At 43.3% G+C, this 27143-nt stretch overlaps 1 protein-coding gene across 2 annotated transcripts in view; it reads left to right on the top strand.

Moving 5' to 3' along the window:
• Positions 1–2091: 2091 nt before the first annotated feature.
• trabd2b (TraB domain containing 2B) overlaps positions 2092–27143 on the top strand; it is a 63300-nt gene continuing 38248 nt past the window's right edge. The window contains exons 1-2 of one of the 2 annotated variants that reach the window (XM_054603241.1): positions 2092–2440; positions 5294–5863. In XM_054603241.1, the coding sequence (XP_054459216.1) occupies positions 2327–2440; positions 5294–5863 (684 nt within the window). In that variant the 5' untranslated portion in view covers positions 2092–2326. Of the gene's footprint in view, positions 2441–3447; positions 3523–5293; positions 5864–27143 lie in introns of those variants that run through there. The other variant, XM_054603242.1, reaches the window with a different exon arrangement.

The following is a 27143-nucleotide window of genomic DNA, read 5'->3' as shown; positions in this document are numbered from 1 at the left end:
GGTATACTTTAACATTTGTGAAAATACCTTTTGATAGGAATGGGCTCTCATTCTCTCAACTTCTCTCTGTAACGCCTCCCCAGATGTGCGTTTCTGCGGTCCGCTAACAGAACATTAACTTTAAAGTCTTCTTTCGTCCCCGGCTATATGTGCGCTATGCTGTAAGCGCTGGCCCCCGTCCAGGAATCTCCTGCAGCCAGCCGCTCATAAGCCCTCTTCTAACCGGCCAAGAATGTGGAAAAGCTCCTTCAAAGAGAAGCCCACTGCAAGGTGTGGTTAAAGCAAGTACCTGGAGTCCACAGGTGGCCATATTAGAGCAGATGAAACCGCTAACTGAAATCCCACACCTGTCTCAGCAAAGAGAAGAAACAAAGGAGCGGGGGATAAAAAGATTTGATTGGATCAACATGTTTGCTTTGTGTTATTCCTGTTATATGCTACTTTCATGTATCTAAAAAACATCTGAGGCTGCATTCAAGTAGCCCATTGTGCAGATGTGTAAAACAAAGAAATATTGACTCTTCAGCCTTTCGGATTCGCAGAGCTTGATGAATGGCGCCCCATAAAAGAAGTCAAGGGGTCAAAGGGCAGAAGTGTCACAGTTTTACAACGTGAAACTGTGTTAAAAGACAAGCTGATCAAAGACACTTAGCAGGAACGCCCAATGCGCCTCATCTGAACAGAAAATACAATGAGCGTACAGGGACGGTCGGCCGCTAACAAAGCCGCCCAGTAACAGAAGTGAGCGCCGAGTGGTGAGAAGAGGAGTGGAGAACACGGCCGAGGACAAAGAGCTGCTTGTCCGAGGTCTGTCTGCCGTCGGCCCTGCAGGGAGGGGCCCCGGTGCCACTTGTTTGAGGGGTCTCCATGATAAATTTCCCACTACTTGACTCTGTCACACTGTCTGCCACTTGGACAATAACTGAGGTCAGAGTAGTGGAGCGTTGACATCGCGGCCTGCACAGAGGGGGGTGAAAGGGTGGATGGGGGGGGGGCTTTCTCTCAATGCAAACGTTTATTTCAAATCCGCCCGCTCCACATCATGACAAAAAAAAGAGCGCTGTACTGAAAATAAATAAAACACTTCTCACAGTTGTCTTTACTAAGACCTGTTTATTTGTGACCATTAATCACGAATGCGAGGTCCCGTTTCTTTTCTGCTGCAGTGAGACCCTCGTACAGATGTCTAGCTGCAGGGTTGTCAAACAGAGAAGGACGGAGATAAATGTAATCCTCCTGGAGAGGAAGCACATGAAATATTGCTTATTTACATCTTTGGAATGACTCTGTTGAAAAGCAAATACAACAAAACTGTGGGCTGACAGCTCCGTGTATGCCACCTGAACTCCTGGCTCTGCATTATTAGTGAGTTTTATTCAAAAAGCTACAGAAATGCAATTCATCTTCACATGAGATGAGGCTGAAAACCCTGGAGAATGTTTTTTTGTTTTGTTTTTAAGCATCTTAAAGCTGCAAGAGTTTAACAAATAACAACACAGGAAACTCTGCAGTTGACTATAAAAAGCAAGTTCAGTAACAAATGAATTAATTAGTTTAATTGAAACTGAGAGAAATAAAAATACTAACCAATCATAAAAACTCCCTATTGTGTAATAGAGACATTCTTTATAAAATACTATTGTGACACCACAAGACAAGAAAAACGACCAAGCTGAACGAAGCAATGTCCAAACTCACACTGCAGGACGTTATAGGAACATTCATCCGCCACTCTGCACACTTTTCCAGGTCTGTCTTGCGGGGTTTTAAACACGCAAACCTGTCATCCCTGAACCTGCACTCCCTCCTCTTAAAAGAAGCAGGGAGTGTGTGTGTGTGTGTGTGTGTGTGTGTGTGTGTGTGTGTGTGTGTGTGTGTGTGTGTGTGTGTGTGTGTGTGTGTGTGTTGTGGGGTATTGGGGTGGGGTAGGGGGTACTCCAGTCGTCCCACCTCCCTCTCTTCCAGTCAAGACGCTCCTAACTTGCGGAGCGCACTGCGGAAACTCTCCAAAGAGTTTTCAGCAGCTCCTGCTCCAACTCTGCAGCGAGTTTTTAAAAAAAAAAAAAATAGAAAAAAAAAAAGTGGAGTCAGAGAAAGTTTCAGAAAGGAACAAACTAAACTCAGCCGCGGACAGCGTCGGGAATGATCCTCCAGCGGCGCGGCACATGTGAGCCGAGAGGCCACCGGTAACGTTTTTTTTTAATTATTATTATTATTATTATTAGTATTATCTCAGAGGAGACGGGGAAAACGGCAGTGAGAAGAAGACGTATACAGGAGACATCTGAGAGCTGCCTGGTCAGAAGTGTCCTGTCACCGCGACGCGATGGTCAGTCCGCCGGGATTCAGCTGGTTCTTCCTGAGCGCCCTGCTGCAGGCTGTGGCACCCTGGGGTGCACACAGAGCGGACAGACCGAGGCAGTGCGACGCTCCCACGTCGGTGAGTTTTGTTTTTTTTGATGGACTTTATCATTTGATTTGATCATTCTACCTCTCTCTGTTATCCAGAACGTTAAAAGTAGTCACACTAGTTTTTGTCGACATCCTAAAGTTTTGTTTTTCTTGAAAAGTTGCATTTGGAGAGACTTGTTGAAATGTTATTTCAACATGTGTTTATTTTTTAAGGGAAACTTTACGACAGGATGGCACAATCACACCTCGTATCAGTTCAATTCAATTCAATTCAGTTTATTTTGTATAGCCCAGAATCACAAATTACAAATGTGCCTCAGAGGGCTTTTACAGTCTGTACACATGGGACATCCTCTGTCCCATAACCCTCACATTCACAGGAAAAACTCCCCTAAAAAAAACTCCTTTAACAGGGAGAAAAAAGAAGAAACCTATGGGAGAACGACAGAGGAGGGATCCTTCTCCCAGGATGGACAGAATGCAATAGATGTCATGTGTACAGAATGAGCAGCATAACAGTTCTTAGATACAACACATTCAATGTATATGACATGAATGATTCATATAATAAGACTACTTAAGTAGTACTCAGTGAGCATGAATGTGCTCTTCAATGAGGCATAAAGGGTTATGACCGTTTACACATTTTTAATATAGCTTTTATTATAAGCTGTGGATTAAATTATTACTTTAATTGCATGATTAATTGAAAATGGTTGTATATAACGTATAGCCTATAATAATAATAATAATAATAAATAATAATAATAATAATAATAATAATAACAACAATAATAATAAAAGTAAGGGATTTTCTGTTCACATATTTATATTAAGTGCAGTGATCAAACACTGCCTTGTCTTCAGACATGTAAAGAAGTTCAGGTATTTCAGAACTGACTCACAAAATCATTTCCAAGAAGAGTCGCGGGCCTCAGAATTGAAAGCAGTTGCCGAGAGAGATTGTTAAAGCTCGCCAACTTTATGGCTGTTTATGTGACACACGCGAGAGGGGAACACCCACGGCTGACTCGACTTCATTTTAGGGGAAAAAGTTTCACCGACCTTACAGGCGTGAGGCCTTATTAAAACACTTATCGGCGCATATTGGTAAGATTATGGATGCGGCTTGAACTCCTCACCGTGAGGGAGCGGTGCGGTGCGGTGCGGTGCGGTGCGGTGCGGTCCTCCAGCTCAGTCAATGCGTCTGTCTGTCTGCCTCCCACCGTGAATGCAAATCATAACTGCAGACATCACATCCAACACGTTTGCCCTCTTGGGTTAAAAAAAAAAAAAAAAAAAAAAAAAATGACCTCAGCAACAGGCACGATTTTAAATGTGACACTCTTTTCAAGATCGCAGGCCGTTGTTTTGTGCATTATATCCTCTTATAATGGATCTGTTGTCAGAGATCACTGTATACTTCGTGCTCTTTCAGCTTCATGTGATTTGTAATGCGTCAGTGCAGTGGTCTCTGTTTTCTGTTAGGAGTAATTACCCCCATAAAAAAAAAAAAAAAAAAAGGAACCCTGCGCGTCAGGGCTCTCCAAGAAAAGTCCACGCAGCTCCAGCAGAGTGGGGATCTCGCTTCTCCTCAGGACACGACCACACTTTCCATGTCGAGAAGTCTTCATTTATAGGGGATAGGCCTGTTAACGGATGACAAAATGCTGCACATGCACACACAAAAAAAAAAAAAAAAACTCTGCTCTTTATGTTTCCGTGTCTCAGAAATAGCAAATGAGAATGCATCTCCTGCCATCCAGAGCTTTCCCGTCAGTCTGCTCCCTGCCAATGTGGAAATGAAGTTAGAAACATGTTTAAACATTTTAGTGTATGTGCAAAGAATAAACGCAGCTCTGAAATGAAATATAGCACTTTCGATTTGTTTTATAGAGAGATAGGTTGCGCCAGAAATGACTATACGTTGATTGTAGTTAATTATAGAGATAGCAGAACATCCCACATGATGACTCCACTGGCTTTTTGGCAGCTTTTTGAAACGTTGTCTTTGACAAAGAAAACGTTGGCAGCGTGCAGCAGAATGTCAACCCATTTTGAAGGAAATCTTGATTAAATTTGAGAAGTAAACATTTGCTAAGAATAACTTTATTTAACAGTAATGGGTTTCATCCCTCAAATGCCTGATTACACTGTGTCTCAGAAGCCAGAAGTTTGATATTGTTTATAGAAGTTAATTTTTTTTTTCATATTTCAATAATGCCAACATCAAAGTCATAACACATGCAAAGCACATTTGCAGAGCACTTAACAAGAAACATATTTTAAATGCAATGCGGCCCTCATGCTCATTCAGAATGGCTGTGATTATTTCATTTCCATTGTGACATTGTTCTGCTTAAAGATAATTGCACCAGACAAACACTTCCTGTAATGTAAAACTGTGCCGTACAGCACCAGATCTCCATGCCTGGTGTAAAAAATCATTTCACAAACAAAAGTATCACAGTGGGGTCAGCGGAGAGCAGGTTTCTTTCAGCTTTTGGCTTTTATGAGCTTCAGTGCAGTATATTTCCCAACCCACGAAAAGAGGCTTTGGCAACCGAGGTATGCATCTCAACAATACACGGGGGTCTGTTTACAGCCCAGAAGGCCCCTCTATAAACCCCCTGCCTGCACCACAGCGCAGCATGACCTGAGTAGACTTCATACCTCCCCTGGCTGCCGTCATCTAAAAATCGTATTCAAATCTTTAACTTGTTGACCCGAGCCTATGAGCCAGTAAACCACAACGGAGATAAAACGTGTCAGCTTTAGTTGAATTTCTCTAAAATTATGGATCTGGGTATTTTTTCGAAATCATTTCCCTCGTTTAATTTTTTCCTTCCTTCCTACCCTGCTTCCTCTGCCTTCTCCACAGCAAAGTGACATGAACTCTTTCTTGTGGAGAGTAAACCGTGCGCCGCCTCACCCACCTTCCTACTTATTCGGTACCATCCACGTGCCCTACACACGAGTCTGGGACTTCATCCCGGACAGGTCCAAGCAGGCTTTCCTCAACAGTCGCAACGTGTTCTTTGAGCTGGACCTGACCGACCCTCTGACCATCTCCAAGCTGACAAACTGCCAGCTGCTGCCGCACGGCGAGAACCTGCAGACGCTGCTACCTCGGGACTTGTACCGCCGCCTCAAACGCCACCTGGACTACGTCAAACACATGATGCCTTATTGGATGACCGCCGACCAGCGCGGCCGCGGCCTGTATGCCGACTACCTGTTCAACGCCATCGCGGGGAACTGGGAGAGGAAAAGGCCAGTGTGGGTGATGCTGATGGTGAACTCGTTGACGGAGTGGGACGTTCGGTCCAGGGGGACGCCGGTGCTGGATCTGTTCTTGGCTCAAGAGGCTGAGAGGATTGGAAAGGTGACGGGGGCCGTGGAGCGGGTGGAGGAGCAGTGTCACCCCCTCAACGGGCTCAACTTCTCTCAGGTAAGAGGAGGAATGAACTGCTGTTTATATTCTCCTTTTGCGTGTAGTGAAGCAGGCTGAGCTCTGGATAATGTGAGAATGTGGGAAAAAAATATTATAAGGAGGAAAAAAAAGTGATTAAAACTTTTCAGCTGGAGACAGCTTTACGGTTATTGATGTCCATCCACCTCACTAAACAAACACTCAACAGCTGAATCTGCAGAGAGGGTGTCAGGCTGAGCAATGCACATGCAGAACAGATTAGAGAAGGTGAGAAGAGCAGAGAGCTCTCTCTTTCATTAATGCAGACTGTCTGTCTGGCTCTCTGCGGTATTGTGGGGCTCACAATGTAATCGGAGAGTGGAAGATGAACAAAATAACCTAATTACTTGATGAGCTAAACATCCAACTTTAATATCTTGTCTGATGATAAATACATGAAGGGAACAGGCATCTATTTAAATAAATAGTCAGTTGGAGGTCAGCTCAGACGGAGACCATTTTTCAAACTGTGGGGGGTCCCACGGAAATCTGTGATGAGCCTCAAAGGATCACAAAGGATGCTCCAGTTCTAATTCATGTTCTGATGCAACATTTGATTCAAATTAAGGATTAAAAAAACATCTAAGTATGTGTATTCATGCAGCACGCACATCACACATGTGCTGTGCACGCACGGGACACCACACACGAAGGCACACTGCACGCATGCAAAAGAACCATACATGCACATTGGCAGTGCCTGAGCCTCCATGTGACAGGTCTGAGTGCTCCGGGGCTAATTTGAGAGGTAGTGGGCTCCCAGCCTCTCCTCTTTCATCAGCACCTCCTAACTACGCTGTCAAAGTCCCGCACATGCCTGGGAGCTTTACTGCCCCTAGAAATAAGCTCAGCCAGGCACACTGCGCCTCATGGTAATAAAAAATGAGACATGCTAACGCCGTTAGGAGGGCTTTGCAATCTGTAGTCTGTAATGTCCTGTAGCTTAGTTGTTTTCCTGTTATCTTGAAGGGGATTCATGCCTCCTGTGTTTTTATCTCCATAGAGTAGTCTCAGTCTAACTGTCCCTGACGCTGATCTGTATTTAGAGAGGCACGGCAGTTGCCCCTAAAAACAACACAGTCTTAAATAACATCCTAACAGGGTTGAGTAGCAGTAGAGTGTCCAACTTTAGAAAGCTGTGTTTATGTTTCCCAAGAACTTCTATTTCTAACTATAAGAAGCATAATCTATTGATCTCCAGGGAAAAGAACAGGCACTGCATTTACAAGGGATGGTAACAGTTTTACAAGACAGGTGTTCAAATTCAGATAACAGTTTTATTGCCATGGAAATCCAGTCAATATTGGATCATGGATAACTCGAATTTCACCCCATCAGAGCACAAGGGGCCGTTGGACTTCTGAGCTTCCAATCCCCCCCCTCATTTCCAGATATGTATGAGAACAATTCGAAGAAGAACTGAAGCTGACATGGAAACCATTATTCGCAATTATAATCATTTGTGATTTAATCTGAACACTATGGTTGATTGATTCCCTCTACGCTTAACTGCAACAAGGATGAGGTCAGAAGGATGGATAGAGAAGAGGGTCGGAGAGAAAATTGCGTGGGCGGGAGACAGAAGAAAGAGAAGTGAGACACAGAGACACAGAGATGGAGACTGACCGGGGGAATGAGGAAAAAAGTGTAAAAGCAGCGGAGACCGATGTGCATCGTCTCACCGCTAACTCTAATCTGAAACATGAGCGATGCTTAAAGCAAGATCTGAGTTGGGAAACGGTCCAAACCCTGACGACCCACATATTATTTGTTCCCAATAAAAGTAGTTGCTTACAATATCCTGTAACTTTGACTTCAACGAGGGGCTCTTGGAAACGTGAGTGCTGGCGATTCATCATCTGACACATAGTAGGTTTCTCATAGGCACCTGGTCCCAGTGGTGCCAGCGCAGGAAAGCACAACTGGGAAACGGGTGGTCTTGAGGCACTGGTCCAGGTCTACAGGTTAGCTGTCGCCGGGGGTGACCTCATCCTCTTTGGGATAGGAGGAGGATGGAGCGGGCATTTTAATGCAGCGATCTCTAGTAAGCAGTGGTGATGTTGGTGCTAGCGTGGGAGGGACTGAGAGACATAAGGTGCGCCAGAGCCCTCTTTAGACCATTGTGGTCTAATAAGAGCTTTGTCTGCCGGAGACCTTTCTCTGGTCTATTTAGATCACAGAGAGGTGCGGGTGAATCTGTGCGAGGCAGTTTAGACTTAGTGGAAACAAAGGCGGGTCGTGGTGCATGGTTCTTCTCCAGTTCTTTGGAGGCCGACGCAGGTTGACAGCTGGGCGGGGCCGGCCGGCACCGACGTCTTTGTGAAAGCTTTGAGCAGCGAGTGGGAACAGCTGGAGAAAGCATAGAAGGCTCAGAGGGAGCTGCACAATCTCATCCGCAGGAGGTGACTCCTTTACAGCCGCTTCGATCAAGGGCATATCAATTAATAAAAAAAAAAAATCCTAGAAAATAATACTTATATTAATAAATCAGAAGATTTAAGGTGCATTTACATCTTCTGATATTGACACATCAACAGCCTCAGCATCACAATGGTACAGCGCACGGTACCAAACCACAAAATCCTATTTGTATGTTGTTGGAGCTAAGATGTGGAACAGAAACGGCTCTGGTGCGAAGCTGCTTTTGGGGGAAACTTGAGGGCGGCTCCGGCCTGTGGGCCTCTCTCACTCCCACCAAATAAACACCCGTATTTATTTTCGCTGGGTCGCATTGCAGCCCAGGCCACTGGCCCATGTCGGAGAGAAATTACATCATATCGGTGGCGCCTGTCTCCTGGGCAGGGGTCAAAGGTCACGGCGGGAGGTGGTAGTGGAGCCTCGGAGCAGCAGAGCGCTAAGGAGACTGACAGTCTGCTGGGGGTCAGTCTGGGCACCACTGAGCAGGTCTGCAGTCTGATAGAATACCTGTCCCAACCTGTGACCAGGAAGACTTACCATCAGCTCAGGCTAGTTTGTGCCATGACTTGTGCAACTGTGTATGTGAGTAAGAGAGAGAGAGAAATGGCCGACAACGGTAACACCCCCGGTGTTGTCACCTAACGACTGGAAAGGGGAGCGGGTAAAGGTTTTTAAGGGATGGGAGGGTGGTAGGTGACAGAATCCAGTTTCCTCTCGGCAGGAGGGCGTCCTCCTCCGTTTACAGCTTCAGTGACACCCTGACATGTCTATTTCAATCAGCTCACCTCCGCTGTCAGGCTGAGGCTTTCTGTTGTGCTGACACTGCAGCCTCACCACACATGCTGTGGTCACAGTGGGGCACTCTCAGGCCTGGAGATGTGGCTAAAATATCACAACTGTGTATTTCTTTGTGGTAAAATAATATAAAGTGTGATTAAATTAAGTTTTTCCAATATATGTCTGATGAAAAGTGCATGGTTTTAGGAAAGCAACCACTGAATTTACACACAGTCGTCATAAAGTGAAACTTCTGTCCGTCTGGGCCAGAGACATTCCCATTAACTGTATTCAGACCCACACGGTTTGCGTTTCCCATAAGTCGCTATTGCTCTATATGATATTCAATTTGATATTTGTTTGGTTTTTCAATTCAGATTGGACCTCAAAAAGTATATGGCCCTAGGATACAAATCAGATATGAAAGTGATTTAATAACAGTAAAAGTAAAATACAGCACATATCCAGGAGAAATGTCTTTCTCCATACAGATCCAGAAGTTTCTGGCTCTACGTGTCTCTTTTGTGATGAGCATTTATGGTAAGCGGTGAGTGCAATATCGTGAGCCCGAGGTAGTTAATGTCTCCTTCCCGTTGGAGGGTTGCTAAGAGTAACAGCAGGGCTGAAATCAAAATAAGATTCTCATGCGTCGTATCAAATAATGCAGAATACTTTGCGTTGTGTTCTTTGGACCGCGTTCACCTAAACAGGACATCTTTAAAAGGAAGGAATTAAAGAACATCCAACCTTACCCATATCCAAATATTTACATTCCGTGACGGGTGTGCAAGTTTTGGTTTGAAGCGATGCGTTGGCCTCAGAGGTTGACTGATGGAAAAAGCAATCCTTTGTCTGCTCTCTGCTCTTCTTTTCTCTGACCTCCTCACTTCTTTCCCCGCTCCCTATCGTTCTCCCTGACATGTCCCGAGGCTCCGGTTGTCCCATTGCTCATCAGCACACACGCCAAGTGGAAAAAGAGGTGGAGGTGGAGGAGGAGGAGGAGGAGAAGGGGAGGAGGAGATTGCCTTTAAAGTGTGCTGGCGACATGTATCCCCCTCTTTAAGCATGACATCTGAGGGTGTTTCACATCTAAGCTATAATTACTTGCGCAAATATGTGGAAAACTGCGAGGCAACACGTATCGGGCCGATCATCTGGTCCTGTCGGCAGGCAGACGGCAGTCTCACTGTTGCACTAATGACTTAATAGGCCCCCTTAATGACCAAATAGCCCGCTGCCATCCAGAAGCACTTAGACAATTACACGCTGGCCAGAACATTGCAGGCTGACGGCGAGATGGAGATAGGCAGAGAGGCTGGATGTTATGGACGCTGAGAAAACAGGGGCACTTGACAGCTGAACAAATGACAATTTCTTTTACTTGATTCATATTTTGTGAGAAAAAATAAGAAAAATGTTTTTGTTAAAGATTGTTAAATTGTTAAAGCTATGAGTGAGTTTGAGAGCGGGAAGCAGACAAGAGCTGACAGGAATCCTGTAAAGGGCGGCTACAAGAAATGTTCCAATTAAACAAAGTGCCACAATTTTAGCATTTCCTTTAACTGGAAAACTGGAGTCAACGTGGCTATCACGATAACTCTCTCCACTCACTCATTTAACCAACGTCGAAAGTGGCAAGTTCAGCAGCTGAGGTAGAAGTGAAGCGTGCTGGGAAAGTGGAAACATAAAATAAAATAGTTTCTTTCTCCTGAGGAATTCTTTTGTGAACTATTAAGTCTCCTGTGATCTCCGCTCTCTTCTATAAACCCGCTGCTCTGTCTCCATTCGGTGAGTCCAACAGAGGTCACATCCCTCGTCACACTGAGTACTGTACCTGAGAGACCTGAAGTAATGACTCCACCACATTGTCACTGAGCTGAGGTAGTGAGGTAGTGGGTTAGTGAGCGTGGCAGGTTCGGAGTGCTCTTCCATACTTTGGTTTTCAATGTGCCAAATCCTTCGCCCACATTCTCCCTTTGTAGGAGAGAATGAGCGTTCCTTTCTGCTTAAACGGCCTCACGTCACACTGTGGATCCATCTCCACTCCGCAGTCATCCTCCCTTCAGATGAGGACCAAAGCACACACCTACACAGGCGCACACACACTTAAACTGTACTCTGTTTGTGTATAATTATTTTATCATCCTAGCAGTGGAAATTGCTGTAAAGTGAATTGTGTTTGAGCGTGTTTTCCTGCGGGCAGATAGTCTCAAAGACACACACACACACACACAAATTATATTTCTACAATACATTTTTGCTCATCACAACAAGGGAAACTGCAGTAAATTGTATGGAGCTGGAGGTTATTTTCTATGGGAAGGGCAGGTAGTTTCCGAGCAGGCTGAGGTTAATCTCAGGTTGTCTGGGCCAGAGGCTGATTGATCACAGACAGGAATGTGACTGACTGATTTCCTCAGGGACCCACTTGGCCCCTCTGGAATGTTGTTGTCTTTTGGGACATCGTTGTTTTCTAACCTTTGCTTAACCAGGTTAGCCCCCTAAAACATGGGGTCATTGACTGTATCTGCGATGTGTGAACCGCTTAAATTTGAGCTTCTCTTTGGATGCCATCACTCATTATTACATTCTACCTCAATATGTTTTATCCAATTTTTTCCTTGAGATGAGGCTTAAATGAACCACAACGATTAACAGCTTGTGAATACATGGAGACATTTTTGTTTCAGCATGTTGGTCTTTGTATCAGGTTTATTAAGGCTTTAAGTATATACTTTTTTGACACTGCTGGCGTAACTGTGAGGTTAATGCCCAATAAAAAGGAACAAAACAACTATGTCTCTGGCCCCAGAACTGCAACGGAGCCACAGCCATGGAGGCAGCTGTGCAGTAGTTCAGTTTGCTGTTCGCTGATGGTCAAACACATCGTCAAAAACAATAAGAGTGAGCAAACTGTTTCCCCAACTGTTTCTCTGGCCGAAGGCGATGAACTCAGATGTGGGATCACTTGTGGCCCCAACCGGCTGGGGGACGGTTAAAGGTAGTGAGTTATTAGTCAGCATTTAATCAGTAGCATTATCAAACAAGGTGTTTTAAGAATGTGCTAGTCACTGCAACCAAGAGAGGTCCTTCAGCATGCAGCCATAAATGAGCAATATTATGCAGTTTGGTACATCAGTATGCAAATTTAGCTGTGGACAGACACAGAGATGCACACACTCTTGTTTGCTTGGGATGTAATGCTATTGTTGAGGTTTGGTGAGGCACAGGCAAAAATACAACTTGGTTAGGGTTAGGGAAAGATCATGGTTTGGGTTAAAATAACTACTTAGTTAAGGTTAAGGAACGATAGTTGTCATGGTGAAAATAAATATATTATGAGGTTCCTGCTAACAGGTAACAGGAAGTAAACAGGGGTCTCCTGAGTCAAAGTCCAATATTTTGTTGACCAATCAAACTTCCCCGACCCACTGCCTCCTGTAGATTTTGTAGCTCTATAGATTGTCACACTACTTCCTCCTTTGCTCCTGACAGACAGCAGTAATAATTCCAACATCCTCCAAAGGACTTTGTCACTTGAATTAAAAAAAAGTTGCTTTTGGTAATTTTTCCTTGAGGGACATTGAATAATCTGCTTTCAAACATGTACTTCTTTGGTGGTTTATGACCGTGCAATCCTAAATTCCTCTTCCTCAGCAGTGCAGTAGCAAGAATTTAACACATAAACAGACACAGATAATTGGGACTAAATGGGACGAAGCTGTCTGAGTACCGTGCACAGATTTCCATCCACACAATCTATCTTTAAAATTACTGCGGAACCAAATCTAAGGACACAACAGCCATAAAAATACTGCATATTAGTGCTAAGAAACATAAAGAATGAAAGAGCAGCACTCGACACATAACAGGATAATATGGTGTATCAGTATCACACAGTTTGGGCGAACACGTAAAAGAGATTGCCAGTACGCCATGGCATGCAACTTTCCATGTCGGACGTGTGGTGGTCTGAGGTGAACTCAGCGTCCCAGCCTGCCTGTGACATCATCCACACACACTACCACACCTCACACACGCACACACACACTAACCAACGGTCATAAACAGAGGCCAGTACAGAACAACTGCGTTTATGTGTGTGTGTTGTGTGAGCCGGGCTTGTCGGGGATTAGGTAGCATTAGCAGAGCCCTCTCACTGAACCCGGTTTTAATGTGACCCATGCGTCTTCTCTGCCCCCTCTGCCTTGTCCACATTATACACAACCCAGTGGAGCAATTTAGCCCCCCCCAAAAAACCTTCACCTCACTTTCACACCATTTACTCGCATGATCCTACAAGTCAAATAATAATGTTTCAGTTCTGCTATTAATGTTTATTTATCCAGTCAGGCTTGTGGGGAACATGTACGTCATTCTTTTGGCTAATTCTGGGTGTCACACATTCATATTCACACTTGGATCAGTCCATTGTAAAAACACTCTGATTCTTCTTTAGTCCCACACAAAATGTGTCAAATTTGAGACAAGTGTAGGTTTTTCATGATTAAACAATCTGACATTGAGAAGCACTGCTTATGCTGTGTCAACATTGTTTCAACATAACTCTGTCAGATAAGAGAGCTGAGAATAGGAACAACAATAAGCGTTTTTTACATCTTAGTCTGCAACGCAGTATTCACATGATCAGTATTCCTGGCAATCATAAAGGCTTCAGCCACTGATAAAACCGTCCCAGAGTACATTTTTATAAACCTTTCTGAAAGGTTTACAGTATGAAACAGGTGAGCTGTAAATATATTACACTTTGTATGCTGAAGGGCCTGTAAACTAATGATTTCACAGCCATTGGTGGGAGAAATACTTGTGTATTTTACTGAAGAAAAAGTATCAATGCCACAGTGTAGAAATACTCTGTTACAAGTAAAAGTCCTGTACTCAAAAGTCCAGTTGGTAAAAGTAATTTGAATTATTGGTAGCTTGTGAATGTACCCCTGGGGATCAATACAGTCTTAACCTGTAATAATATATCTTTTTTGATAAAAATTTTATTTAATTTATCTGAATCTGCAAAATAGCTCAAGTTATCAAATAAATGTTGTGAAGTAAAAAGCAATATATTTCTCTCAGATTTGAAGAGGAGTAGAAGTATAAAGTAGCAGAAAATGTAAACGCTTAAGAATACTACAAGTAACCAAAAATTCTACTTAAGTAAGTTTCTTGAGTAAATACTTAGGTACTTTCTTGATAATTCAGTCCAATCCACTGGGTGTTTTTTTTGCATGTGCATGACTGGTCCCTCAAGCTGGTTGGCGCTCTTGAAACAAGTCTCCACTTTAAAAAAATGTTGTTAGCGAGCACATAAATCCTGTCATCCGTTCTATCACCCCTCCTCCCCCGCATGCAATTGGAGTGACGCCCATTACACATCTCTCCATCTAAGAGTACCTCTCAGTTGAAGGAGGCGGACAGACGAAACAGCAGGCGACGGCAAGAAGAGACCGTAGGTAGAGAGACGGGGAGGCAGGAGACAGGCTCCAGTGCCATTAACAAGTCTTCAAACACAGATGTTCTCGTACAACCAAAAACAGTTTTGCAGGGATAGATTACTGCACAGATAAGTGAAATCACAAACACAGTACCTCACAGGTCAAACAAAACTGAGTCAGGAAAAAAATGTTACCGTCTGTTGATACTTTCATCCTCCCGTTGCAGAAATGTTTCTCCGTGTACTCCGACGTAGTTCCTCACTGTAACACATAACAGAAGGAGTGTGTGTATGAATCTTTCTTCAGCAGGTCTAGATGTGTGTGCACATTATTGGGATGGATTTGAATGCATTTGGCTGCTTTTAAAACGCCACACAAGGTGAGTGTAGATTAAAAATAGCAAAGTGTTTACTTAAAAACTGATCCCAAAGCAGAAGCTGACCACCTGAATGGGCAGAAGGGCCTCATGTAACTGCAGCCTTCATCGAAAAACCCTTGAGCTCATGATCAGTACATTTGTTTTTACCCCGGTGTGCCCTCAGTAGCTCAGAGGATGTCAAGCGTTGGTGCATTCAGGCCCCTGTTTCACCTTTCAAATTAGGGCTCCCAGAACTTTCTCTGAGCCGGATTGACAGAGGGAGCCGATTGCCCTCGTCCTCGCCCTCTGGACGACCCCATCTCTTTGGCTGAAAGCCCCAGAAGTCCCCCTCTCCCCCCTCCTCACAACACCCCCCCTGCACTGCTGTTGAACATGACTTTCTCAGTTCCTTGAAACGACACAGGCCCGAAGTCAATTAGTTTTTGAAAATCAGGCCTTAACTAGATAAGCGGTTTAGCGAATACGGATGAATGGATGGAGATTATTTCTAGTTTTTTTTTGCACTGTAAGATGAGTTCATTATATCAGGACAGTGACGGAAAGCACACTAATGTAATGTCCAAACACTTTACTGAGCTCTTTGGCACTCTTTCTTTTCTAGCTGAAAACTCCATCTGCCACGTAAAAAAAAGAATTGAATGATAAAATTGGCTGCCCTGCTTTTGACATGTGACCAGGTCAATCCCTACCACGGGGGAGAAACGACCAGAAGAAAAAAAAGAAAAGAAACATAAAAAGGGATTATGAGAAAGAGAAGGGGAGGAACGGGGACAAGCAGGGAGCGAAGCGAAGCAGAGTAACCCCCAACGCCACTCAGGCAAAACGGGAAAAAGAGGAGGGGAAAATAAAATTGTTCAATTTGATGGTACTGGGAGAGAGCAAAAGCAACAATAACAGAGGAAACCTTTCACTTTCTCCACTCAGCAGTTTCCTCTGTGCCAAAATAAAAAAGACAACAATGAAAAAAAACTAAAGGATGCTGGTGTGAAGTTTCTTTCTCTTCTCTTCCCTTGGCTTTGAGGTTTTTTCTCCCTCACATCACGGCCAATTTCACATGTCGTTCGCAAGTGCAGTTTTTTTCCAACACAGTTCTTTTACCTTTCCCAAGGCGTACGCTCTCTTGGCGTCCACTGGAACAGTTTAAATATAATATCCAACATATGGCAGAGTTTATGCGACGTAAATGAGTTGACAAATCAAATTTGCTTAAGAGAGTCGCAGCGGGACCGTGGTCTCTGAGGGGTACACTTGTTTAGGGAGAGCCGAGATGATGGGCTGCTGTAATGACAGTCACAACCTGAGTGGGAGAGATGGAGGAGAAACGATGGGTGAGACGGGGAGAAGTTCTCTCTCGTGGGTGTGTGCATCATGTGACGATGTGTAATTGGCCTGTGGTCACACCAGAGTTGTGCAAACAGATTAGCAGGGAAATCTGTCAGCCTGAAGGGCTGCGGAGGTGATTGTGTGTGTTGTGTGGACCACAGATGTGGGACTGTGTGGGAAATGGTTTGATGGAGTAAAACATTTATTAATGATGAACAGGTGGGGCGGTCGACTTTGTCGCAGACACATTTTCTTGTCGTCAGCATACGGGAAACGTCTAGAGCTCAAGTCTTAATGCGCAGTTACGCATGCATTTGGAATATATTCATTCATACACCGGTTTTCAATGCTTCATTTGCATTCACTAAATTAAATTATGTTTGCACTCATATATTCCAGAGGTTCAGTGTGGTTTAAGTACTCTTGAGAACACAAATCTTGGTTTCAGCCATAATGTCTGGCGATTCTGGAACACTGTACACACTGAGCAGAAGTTATAGTGTGATATTCATAAAACCTCTCACAACATGTTTCTAGCTCACACACTGTAGCCCAACTTACATAATATTTTATCACCAGGGCTTTTGGTAGTTTTAAAGCTGAAATACACACATTCAGTTTTAAGAAACAGTCAAATTAGCTTAGCTTAGCATTAAGACTGGAAATATGGGAAACAGCTTTCCTGGCTCGGTCCAAAGGTTAAACAATCTGCCTATCAGCACCTCTAGACATCACTAGTCACCACTTCATATCTATAAAACAGAGTGTAAAAACACACTTTGCAGATTTACAAGGGGTGATGTGCCGACCCATTTTCTTGGCTGGGAGAGGTGACTTCCTGAAGTTTTGCCATTGCTGCAAGGTCGCCAGGCAACCAGTGGAGGGGAAAAAAATGAGATATAACGTGTAAATCATTGGGCCTCAGAGATGCAGGTCCTACGGGTCTTGAGGTATTTATTTTTTTTCGAGGTATTCTGAGAACAGAAGGGAAATAAACTGTCCATTAGTGTTCTCAGCAAAAGTTGACTCTGGAAACGGACAAATATGTGAGTTTAACTTGGCTGAACAAAGTCAGTGTGTAAGCGGACACAGTTATTGGTTTCTGATGCCCCTGTCAGCTTTGTGCCAGACCACCTGCCTTGGGGTAGTAATAGCGTCCCATAATATACCACCCAATGTGGAGGGCAAATCTGAACTACTTCAACCTCTTATGTCCATCTTTCACTATTATATATATATATATATATATATATATATATAAATATATATATATATATATATATAAAAAAGAGTCTTTCATTATCAGCATGTGTTGAGTTTGGGCCACTTCTCTGTTACTTTCTAGCACAGGATATAAATATTTACGTTTTTCAGAAGTATTTTTGTTTTCTGGTACCACTTTGTAACAAATACTGATCCTTGTCTTATCCTCAAACAAATATTTTTAGACTTAATGACACTTTCAGAGGATATTATTATTATGCAGATATACATTGAATAAATGTCCATAAATCTTCTAAGACATTAGAACTTGTCGGAGAATCGTTGCATTTTTTAGTTTTCAGTAAGTAAGTAGTAGTAAGTAGTCCCTAAGTTATTCAGTGATGGGTGCATTTACATCTCTAGCTGCATTTTAAACAGGAACTGCTTATTGCTAATTCGGCATATTTTTAATGGTGCCGATTGGGTTTAAATAAAGAGCCCAAGTTATTGCCAACAGCTGACTCCAATGTACAACATTGTACAGTACATTTTACAGGGGGGCTAGCTTTAGTTTTTTCTGAGGGAGTGCCCATAGAGACAGACTCTGAAAACTCCTGGTCTACAGTATCTCTATTAAAACATGATCAAAATGATAAACTGAAGAAAATGTTTGTGTTATCTAATTCAAACATGGGTGGCCAGAATTTAAATCGCTTTTTTAAGAAGGCCCTTTTCCAATGGTTTTGTCTGGCTGCATCCTCATGGTTCACAGTGGGTTTTGGTTTTGCCATGCATGGCATCCCTCCCTGTTGCTCCGGGCTTGATTCTGATGAGTGTCTGCCAGTGGTGAGGAGCTCCACAGAGAAGTTTCCTTGCCATTGGTCTCTTTCGGATGTGGCTCTCAGTCTCTTATGTCACGCTACAACTTTACAGCATCTGATAATATGAAAAATATGGACTGGGCGCTTCGTGAGCCAAGCAATGTTCTGGATCGGCAAGAACAAATCCCATGTTTTTGATAGGTTTTTCTGCTGTTGACTCTCAGGTAGTAGTGTCAACGCCTCAGGCGGCCGACAGAAGCCTGACGGACAGATCGTGCGGGCGTGCGTGCCATTGTTGACAGCCAAAAGCTAGATCTTTGTGGAAAGCTCACAGAGAGCGAGTGAGTATTGGAATGGAAACACAAGTCTATTTTATCAGCTTGCCAAAATGCGAAGGGGGAGAGAGCATGAGAGAGGCAGAGAAGGAGAGACGGAGAGAGAGGCCAGGCCTCCTCAAAGCCTCTGTAGTCGGCTCTGGTGACGGCCAACCCAAGCACATGAGAGCAGTGTGAATGGCTTTTTAATGCCCGCTAACAGCCGGGGCATTTAGTGGGATGGGGGGGGATGAGGGAATACGGTGAAGGATGGGAGAAAGGATGAGAGTGACGACAATGTTTGGACACGTTTGGTCCAAGCTGGACAACACTGCAAAGCCGCTGCCCATGCTATCTTACTCTACAGCTGCCGGACAGAGTGCATTATGGGTTCTATGGCGTTATTGATCACAGTTTTTGAAGCTGTGGTCTTTCCTCTGACTCCAACCACGTTTATCTTGGTCGTATCTCAGTATTTTTCTTGAGGTCTTGATATTTTTTGCCGGAGACTGACAAATGAAGTCTCAATTACATGGAAATCACCAGCGAAATTGGCTTTATTGCTCTGCTGTCTAAAGACGAATGTCCAGCTGGCTACTGATTATACACTCACTTAAATTGGATTTATAATGCTGGTGAGAAATCCTGTCCAATACAAGTACAACACAAAGCCATACATACAATCCTGACAAATTTGCACCCTATGTGGCAATGGTCAGAAGGAAGGCCCTGGCTTGTCTTTGAATGGACTTGGACTTCCGTTTGGTCTCTTGGCCTTGACTAAGTTGATTGCGACTGCAGTGCTGGTTTACATTTTTCCTACAGCTGCCCTGAGACAAAAGGCGTCCAGCACAATAGCTCTGCCTGAAACATAATACGTCTGTTTGTTGAAGTAAGGCGTAGGAGTGTAATGATCGAGAAATTACTTACATTATTTGTTTTTTTAACCAGTGTCTGCAGAATTCAGACCATATGATATGACTTTATATTGTGTGGGTGTTTTTAACGACTAAAGGCGATGGTGTGTGTTTGTTTTTGTCTGGTTAGGCTTTTTGTGCTTGTAAGAATACGGATGTTGAATCTCCCTGCAAAAAAAATAAAATTGTAGTTACAAAAAGACATTACCGTTGATCTTCGCTAATAGGTTTTTATAATAAAAAAATGGTATGCTAGCTCTGCAAAACAGTACAGTATGTAATGTGTGTGTTAGGTCACGCGCTGCATGTAATAGATTAGCTTTTGCTGCGTTGCCAAGGAGGCAAGTTGAGCCAAATAAAAGCGGTCAATTGCTGCTGTTGGAGAAAGCAAAGTTGGTGTACAAAAGGTTTCAATAAATAAGTACTTACGCTTAGACTGGACTACAAAGGATTTTGTAAATCACTTCATTGGCCTTGGTGTGATAAAACTCAGCATATGTAAAGAATAGCTATGCATTGTATCCGTCCAACTGTAAAAAAAAAAAAAAAAAAAAAAAAAAAAGAAGCTACGGACAGCCAGAATGCATTCCTTTCATGTTTATCAAAGGAGGAATACTGATGTGAAAAACTGCTCAGGTTGTATAAACCTCATACACTTCACTATCTTACCTAAACCCGGCTGATGTTTACACAAAATGGCCCCCTCACTCAAACAAAAGCTGGAAGGCTCCACGGAAACTATGGGAAGAGAAGATGGGAATGATGAGGACAGGAAAGAAAGAGAAATAAAGAAATTATAGGAGGTGGTGAAGGAAGAGAAAGAAAACAAAGGGAGAAATTTAAAGGTGTTTTTTCATTTTGACATCATATTCATCAGTCTTTTTTTCATTGCCTACTGATTTTGAGGTCCAGATGTCTGCTTAACTGTTAAAATTCCCTTTTCTTGAGTATTTCTTTGTGTGTATTTATACTCAAAGACTTCTATTCAATTGTTTTTGAATTATTCATGTTCTCTGTTACTTGTGTATGAACCAACCCCAAAGCTTGGCAAGAGAATGATCAGTAATGTATCATGTATGGGCCAACACATATCATTCCTCCCCTCAAACCTGTAGTGGTCTGCCTGAACAGAAAAACCAAACCCCTGAATCGTTGAAACCCCCCCAAAGGCCCCCAAACCACAGAACCCTGTGGCATCAAATATGGCATTTCGGCTGCTCCTCCTCACACCTCAGCTACACCCACACCCCAACCACAGACAGATTGTTTCTCAAAGCCATCAGTGGGTTCTCTGAATGAAAAATAAAATGAATTCAGAAAGTGTGAAGTTTGGTTTAAGTCTGCAAAATGATCCAGGAATTCCATCCGTCTTCACTCGGGCTAACCTGGCATGGAGCATGGACTGCGGAGACGGGAGTTTTTTGGTTGGGAGTCCGCCAAGCTTTGGAGAAATTTTCAGGCAAGTTGGTAGGAATGGTGGAAGTTCCCCCTCACTTTAAGCAATTTTCTTGCTTTTCTATTAAAAAAACCAAAACGAATTGCTTGTCTTGGATTGGTTGCAGGTTTCAGTGCAATAGTGATTGTGGATGAAATCATTTTGAAGGATGTCTGGTTTAGGTTCGGCTTTTCTGGGGCAGCACTGCCCACCCAGGAGGACCTGCTGATCTGGCTCTTGTAAAAAAGCAACTCCATTTCACTTTCTCTCCCGGAGAAACACAAATAAATTCCTTTTAATCAGCCGTGGGTTCTTCGGGGTCTCATTTGGAAAGAATGTAATTGAAACCTAAGGTAAAGTTGTTCGTAAGGCAAATGTGCTTTGGTAAGCTTGATTTCTCTGTCCCACAGCTGGCCTTTTGATATACCCCGAGGGTGATCTCCAACAGTTTAGATGAAGACACGATTATTAGAGGCTGCGTGGAGGTGGCCTTTGAAAGCGCTTTGCTCTCTGTGAATTGTAAAACGCATGCAGCACGGGAGGTATTTCAACAAATGATCAAATGCAAACTCTCTGATATGATGAGTGGTGCTTGGCTCTCGCTTCCTGTCTGTCTTCTTTCCTTCTTGTCCGCTGCTCTCTGGAATGCTGAAGGGGGGGAAAAGGTCCTGAGTTCAGCTCCTCTGAAAGGGGATCCAAACCGCGTGCTAACGAGAATGCCAAGCCTAACAGGGACTGACAGCTCATCGCACTGCTGTGTGTAAATGTGTCTGTGAGGGTCATTTCTTTTGGGGGGTGGTGGTGGTCTGGTGTCGGAGCGTGCCAAATATCTGTGTGTATTTATTATGAGAAGGCAAACATCCCTGGTGAAGCTTAATATCTCACTCATTTCTTTTTTTTCTCACACACATGAATGCAGGAATGCCCCCGCATAAACACACATAACGACGAGTGTTGAATTGGCCACAATCGCACGGACGCACTGTTCACACGCATCAATCAGTCAGTAATAATAACCTCAATGGATGCGTCTCCGATCAGTCCCCAGCTAACTCCATCCTCGCCATAACCACCAGCTTTTCTCCGCTCCGTCTATCTTGGCTCGGATGAAAAGCAGATGGGTCAAAAGGGTAGTGAAAGAGAGGACAGGAAGAACGACATTAAGAAGAATAAAATGGGCGTAAAAGTCAGATGAGGGCCAAAAGGGTCAGAGTTAGACAGGAGAGAGTGCTTAAGAGAAATTGTCCAGGGAGAAAGAGAGGGAGAGAGAAAGTGAGAGGTGAGAGGGAGATAAAGGAAGCCGAGGGGTCATGCTGGGAGCGAGGGAACAGTCAGCCATTTTCACATGAAAGGAATCCCACAATCCCCCTCAATGATAAACATGTGTCTGTGTCTCCCATCCCAGGACTCTGCTCTATTGATGTGTGCGCGTCACTCTCAAATACGCACCGACACCTCGTCCACCATTGTGGCAACAGCAGGGGGGGAAAAAAAACGTACCGCGCTGTTAAGTGTTAACTGACACAAGCCATCACAGCCTCGACACATTACACTAGAGCCAGACAGCAAAGCGCTATCTACTCCTCTTTTATCCTGCAGTCCTGTCCTCACCTGCCGTCTAACTTGCTGCTCACTTACACCCTCAGAGGGTAGACAAAATAACTTGAACACCTTGTGAAATTTGGGAACCAGAAAGGACTTGGTGACACAGTGAATGCTTGCAGGACACTGCTTGTATAATAACACTGTTCCATTTTGGACTTTACCCAGACAAGATGGGAAATGGTGCAAATTTGCCGGGCATCATGGTGGCCTTCTGGTTTATAGCACAAAAACAAAACTGCATCATCGCCAGTTGGAATCTGGCTGGGGGCCTTTGCTGGAAAAGCACTCCCTTTCTATCCCTTCATTTCCTAATCATCTCTTTCATATACTTAATCAGAAATTTAGAAAAAAACTTAGAAAAATGGTACATATTTTTAACTCTAAATCCCTGTGCAAATCTACTCCTCTGTATGTGAATCCTCTGATCACAGTGATTCCACATTAATTGATTTAATTCCAAAATGTCTGCATCATAAATGCTGTTATGACTGAACCCTAGTATAGATATGTCATTTTGTTTGCTTTGCATGTTAAGTCATCATTCTATTAAATAAATATGCATAGGCATAGATGACTTGGCCTCTTCGGAGATTTCATATTTGGCTCACAGTTCTTGAAAAGGCCAGCCAACATGAGCCAACATCACATCAACATTACAGTCTGGATTTCCAGACTTCATTTATAGCACAACTGCTACTGGCACTCAACCTCATATGACTCACATCTGAAGGAAGGTTTGCTGTTTAGAAGAAATAAAACGTCGGAGTTAATTGTCTTCTCTCTTAAGTGTTGACATTATTTTGTCTTCTGGATGCTCCTTTCCATTTCCTCTCATCTGCAGTCGCCTTCATCTACTCTCATACAGTCATTCATGGATCTTTGAAGTAAAAAGTTGAGGTCCCCTCACTGCCAGAGACGGAGGTTGAGAGAAGGGCCTCTGAGGGCTCTGTGTTGACTCAACCACCTTCTTGGGAGTGTTGCCATAGCCACTGCCAGCCTGGCCTGAAATGAACCAGGATGGGGTGGGGGTGCGGACACAGAGAGCAGGGGGTCAGTGAGAGAGAGGAAATGAGATGGAGAGAAAAGGATGGTGGCCTGAGGAAACGGAAAAGAAAAGAAACTGGGAGAGGGAGCATTTTGTTTTGGCGGGGTAAACATTCTTGAGCTAGTTCCTGTTGTTCAAAAGATAATGCCCCTGGTCTGCAGACGTCAGTGTGCGTCTGTGGGATTTTGTTTTTATCTTTTAGGTCCGTCATGTGTTTCTATGTGTATGTATGTTTATACCAGTGTGTGTTTAACTTAGTGTTACTTCCTTTATGGTATTTTCACAACAATGGCTGTGGTGGACTTGATATTTATTTGTGGGAGCTACAAAGTACAATCATTCTTTTTTTATTCTTCTGTTGTAACCCTGAACTGTCTGAGGCATCTGTCAGCAAGCTCTGAAAGTGTGTGTGTGTGTGTGTGTGTGTGCCAAGTGAAACCACGGCTACTCACCCGTAACCACACACTGCCGATCGGGTCACTGGCATACACTCATGCATGCAGGCGAACACATAAACACTCAGAGAGACACACACACACACACACACACACACACACACACACACACACACACACACACACACACACACACACACACACACACACACACACACACACACACAGACTGTGGCACTGCTTGATGTGGCTCCATTTCTACTCAATTGCCTTTGACAGATATTGTTTTCACTGACCCTCAAGTCGATAACATCATGTCTGTGTCTGTGTGTGTGTGTGTGTGTGTATGTTGTGTACGACACACACAACATTCTCATTTTAACACAATGGAGCCTCAGCCTCGACTTCAGCACTTAATTACTGTCACAGTCGATGTGAAGCTGGTACTAAACCAACAGTGATCTAGTAAAATCCCGGTGTTAATTAAGATAGGCTTTGGCCCAGCAGGGAGTGTGGTGAGATGGAAACAGAGAGCTTGGTGTGGAAAAGAAAAACTCTTCTATGTTTAGACAATACCACCAGTGATAGACATATAAATAAACGAAAGCATAATGAAGCAATTATTGTGTTCAGTAGACGTAAATGCAGAAAGATTAGGTTTAGTTTTGGTGAAGTACGGGTCTATTTTATAGTTCAGAGCAAAGAGGGCATCTCTTACAATAAACAATAATAAATAAACAGCTCTGGAAACTCACAGCAGCTTTGATAGGAAATTGTTTCCTCTGTGGTGAGACTATTAAGCGTGTGGATGTGAGACTGTGAAAATTTGTTTGTGTTTGTTTGTGTGTCTGTGGCTCAAGAGCGAGTTCACTTCAGACAGTTGGCCTCAAGTCTCAGTGAGTGATCAAGAGCGAGATAAGACTAAGGTTACGCCAGGGTTCACAAAGAAGCAGTGTGTGCACATATGGGCACTCTCCATCAAATTGGCTTCTGAAAGGAACCGCACTTTCAGTTATAATCAGCTTTTTCAAAGCTGCAGTTTTTCCGTCTCAAATTTGGAACTTTGCCTGTTCACATTTAGAGTAAACTTGCAATCCTGGGCTAAAATTTTCACAGCAAAGGTTTTCTCAAGGATAAAGCCTAAAGGCCTGGTTGAACCAGCATTTTAAAAGGAAAAGAATTGTGGCTAAGTCAATTCATTCCAGTGGAATTGAAGCGGTTGGGGGATTTGCTCAAGGGTCAAAGCAAATCCACGGTAATGTTTCAATTTAGGTAAAACTTTGACTTGCAAATTTGCGCCATTAGCAAGCCGTCCTGACAGTGCTGACCTCTGAGGGGATGGAGAGGCAGAGAGTCCAAAATTGAGGAAGCTACAATAGTTTATTTACTGTGTTGCATCATTCACTTTGTTTTAACCTTGACTGATGAAGTACAAACTGTTCCACAAAAGGGAAACTGTTTGCAGACAGTTATTGACAAGAGTTGATGGTACAAACACATCTCTGATTAGCAACCAAGCTAATTTACCAAGCTAATTGGTTTGTTAACTCAGAGCTTTATTTTCCCTTCTCAATAACCTTTAATTGAACAAAATGGTGTACAAGGGTAAAAAAAAATAGATTGAGGTTTCTTAAAAAACTCAAAAACTTTATTTAAACGTTAAGAAACACTTTTAAAGCGATCTTTTAAAGAAAAAGTATCTGAAACTATATTCATCAACAGCTTAAAATGTCTCCTTTAAGGTCAAAAAAGCATATATTTATTGAAGGAAGCTTCTCTTGCATGTCATAGAAATTGTTTTGGCAGTGAACAAATATGATAATAATACTTCTTATACAATATGGTATTTCCTGTAAAGTAGTCTTTAGACATATTACATTATATAACACTAAGTATTGTGCTGATCTCTGCTTCCTCTGCTACTTGCTGTTTTTTCCCAAAGGTTTAATTATTTGCCTTCCAGTGAAGACTGCAGAAGTTGTAATCTTGTTTATCCAGCACTCCTCCCGTCTGCTTTAGCATCACCCTCAATCCGTGTGGCCTGTTTGATGATTAGTGGCCCATTTAAAGCCACAATCCTGTGATCTGATGACCACAAACCCTCAGCTAGCTGACCAAGTCTGCCCTTGAGCAACGTGGGTTGCACAAGTATACACACTCACCACTCACCCACATACACACACAAATCAAGTCTCACTGACAGACAGGAAAAACACAGAAACACACACATACATAGAAAGATATCTACATATCTACACCTCACACCTACTGTACACACACACACACACACACACACACACACACACACACACACACACACACACACACACACACACACACACACACACACACACACACACACACACACACACACACACACACACACACATACCGAAACACTGAATTATGGTCTCTCCCATAGGCTGATCCCCTCTGCCTGCGCTGAGCTGCGGTCCAAACCCAATGTTTTCCTTAATAGAGGGTATGGGTGCTAAAACTATTAGAGACAGCAATCATAGTCTTAATCATATTGGATTTCTTCATACCAAGCACTTTCCCTGGGAGGCTACAGGGCTGAGAGCTCTGGGTGGTTGGAGGTTGGATGAATATGGAAGTGTGTTGCAAGACAGCAAAAGAAAACGTGTAGAGACAGAAAAAAAGACAGTATAATGAGACTTTTGCTGTAGAAATCTGTTTATGTATATGCATGCTTTTGAGTATGGTAATTGGTGGCGTAAAGCAAACTGTGGATTGGTTCTGTGGCATAGACATAGAGAAGCTTGAGGTTAGACGTAATGCATGGAGTAACAACACCAGAGTCCTGATGACAAAGACAATACAGAGATAAAGGAAGAGCCAAGAATGTGACAGAGCAAAAATAAAACTGGTAGAAATATGTGTCCCAGATTCATGAAGGAATGTATTCATGTGTAGACCAGAAATTGAAATTGCTGCTTGCGCTGTGCTATTTTACATTACATTACAGTCATTTAGCAGATGCTTTTATCCAAAGCGACTTACAATCAGTAGCTCAAAGCTTATATATATTACATATCATTCACACACTGATGACAGGCAAAGCGCCACCTGCCCATCAGACTCTAACTAACATTCATACAACATCCAGTCTACACCGATGGCAAAGCCTTTGGGAGCAACTTGGGGTTAAGTGCCTTG

This window comes from Anoplopoma fimbria, chromosome 8 (genome assembly GCF_027596085.1).
Source record: "Anoplopoma fimbria isolate UVic2021 breed Golden Eagle Sablefish chromosome 8, Afim_UVic_2022, whole genome shotgun sequence".
NCBI classification, from domain to species: Eukaryota; Metazoa; Chordata; class Actinopteri; order Perciformes; family Anoplopomatidae; genus Anoplopoma; species Anoplopoma fimbria.
Note: the sequence above shows the minus strand (reverse complement) of the source record. Positions and strands in the feature narration are given on the sequence as shown.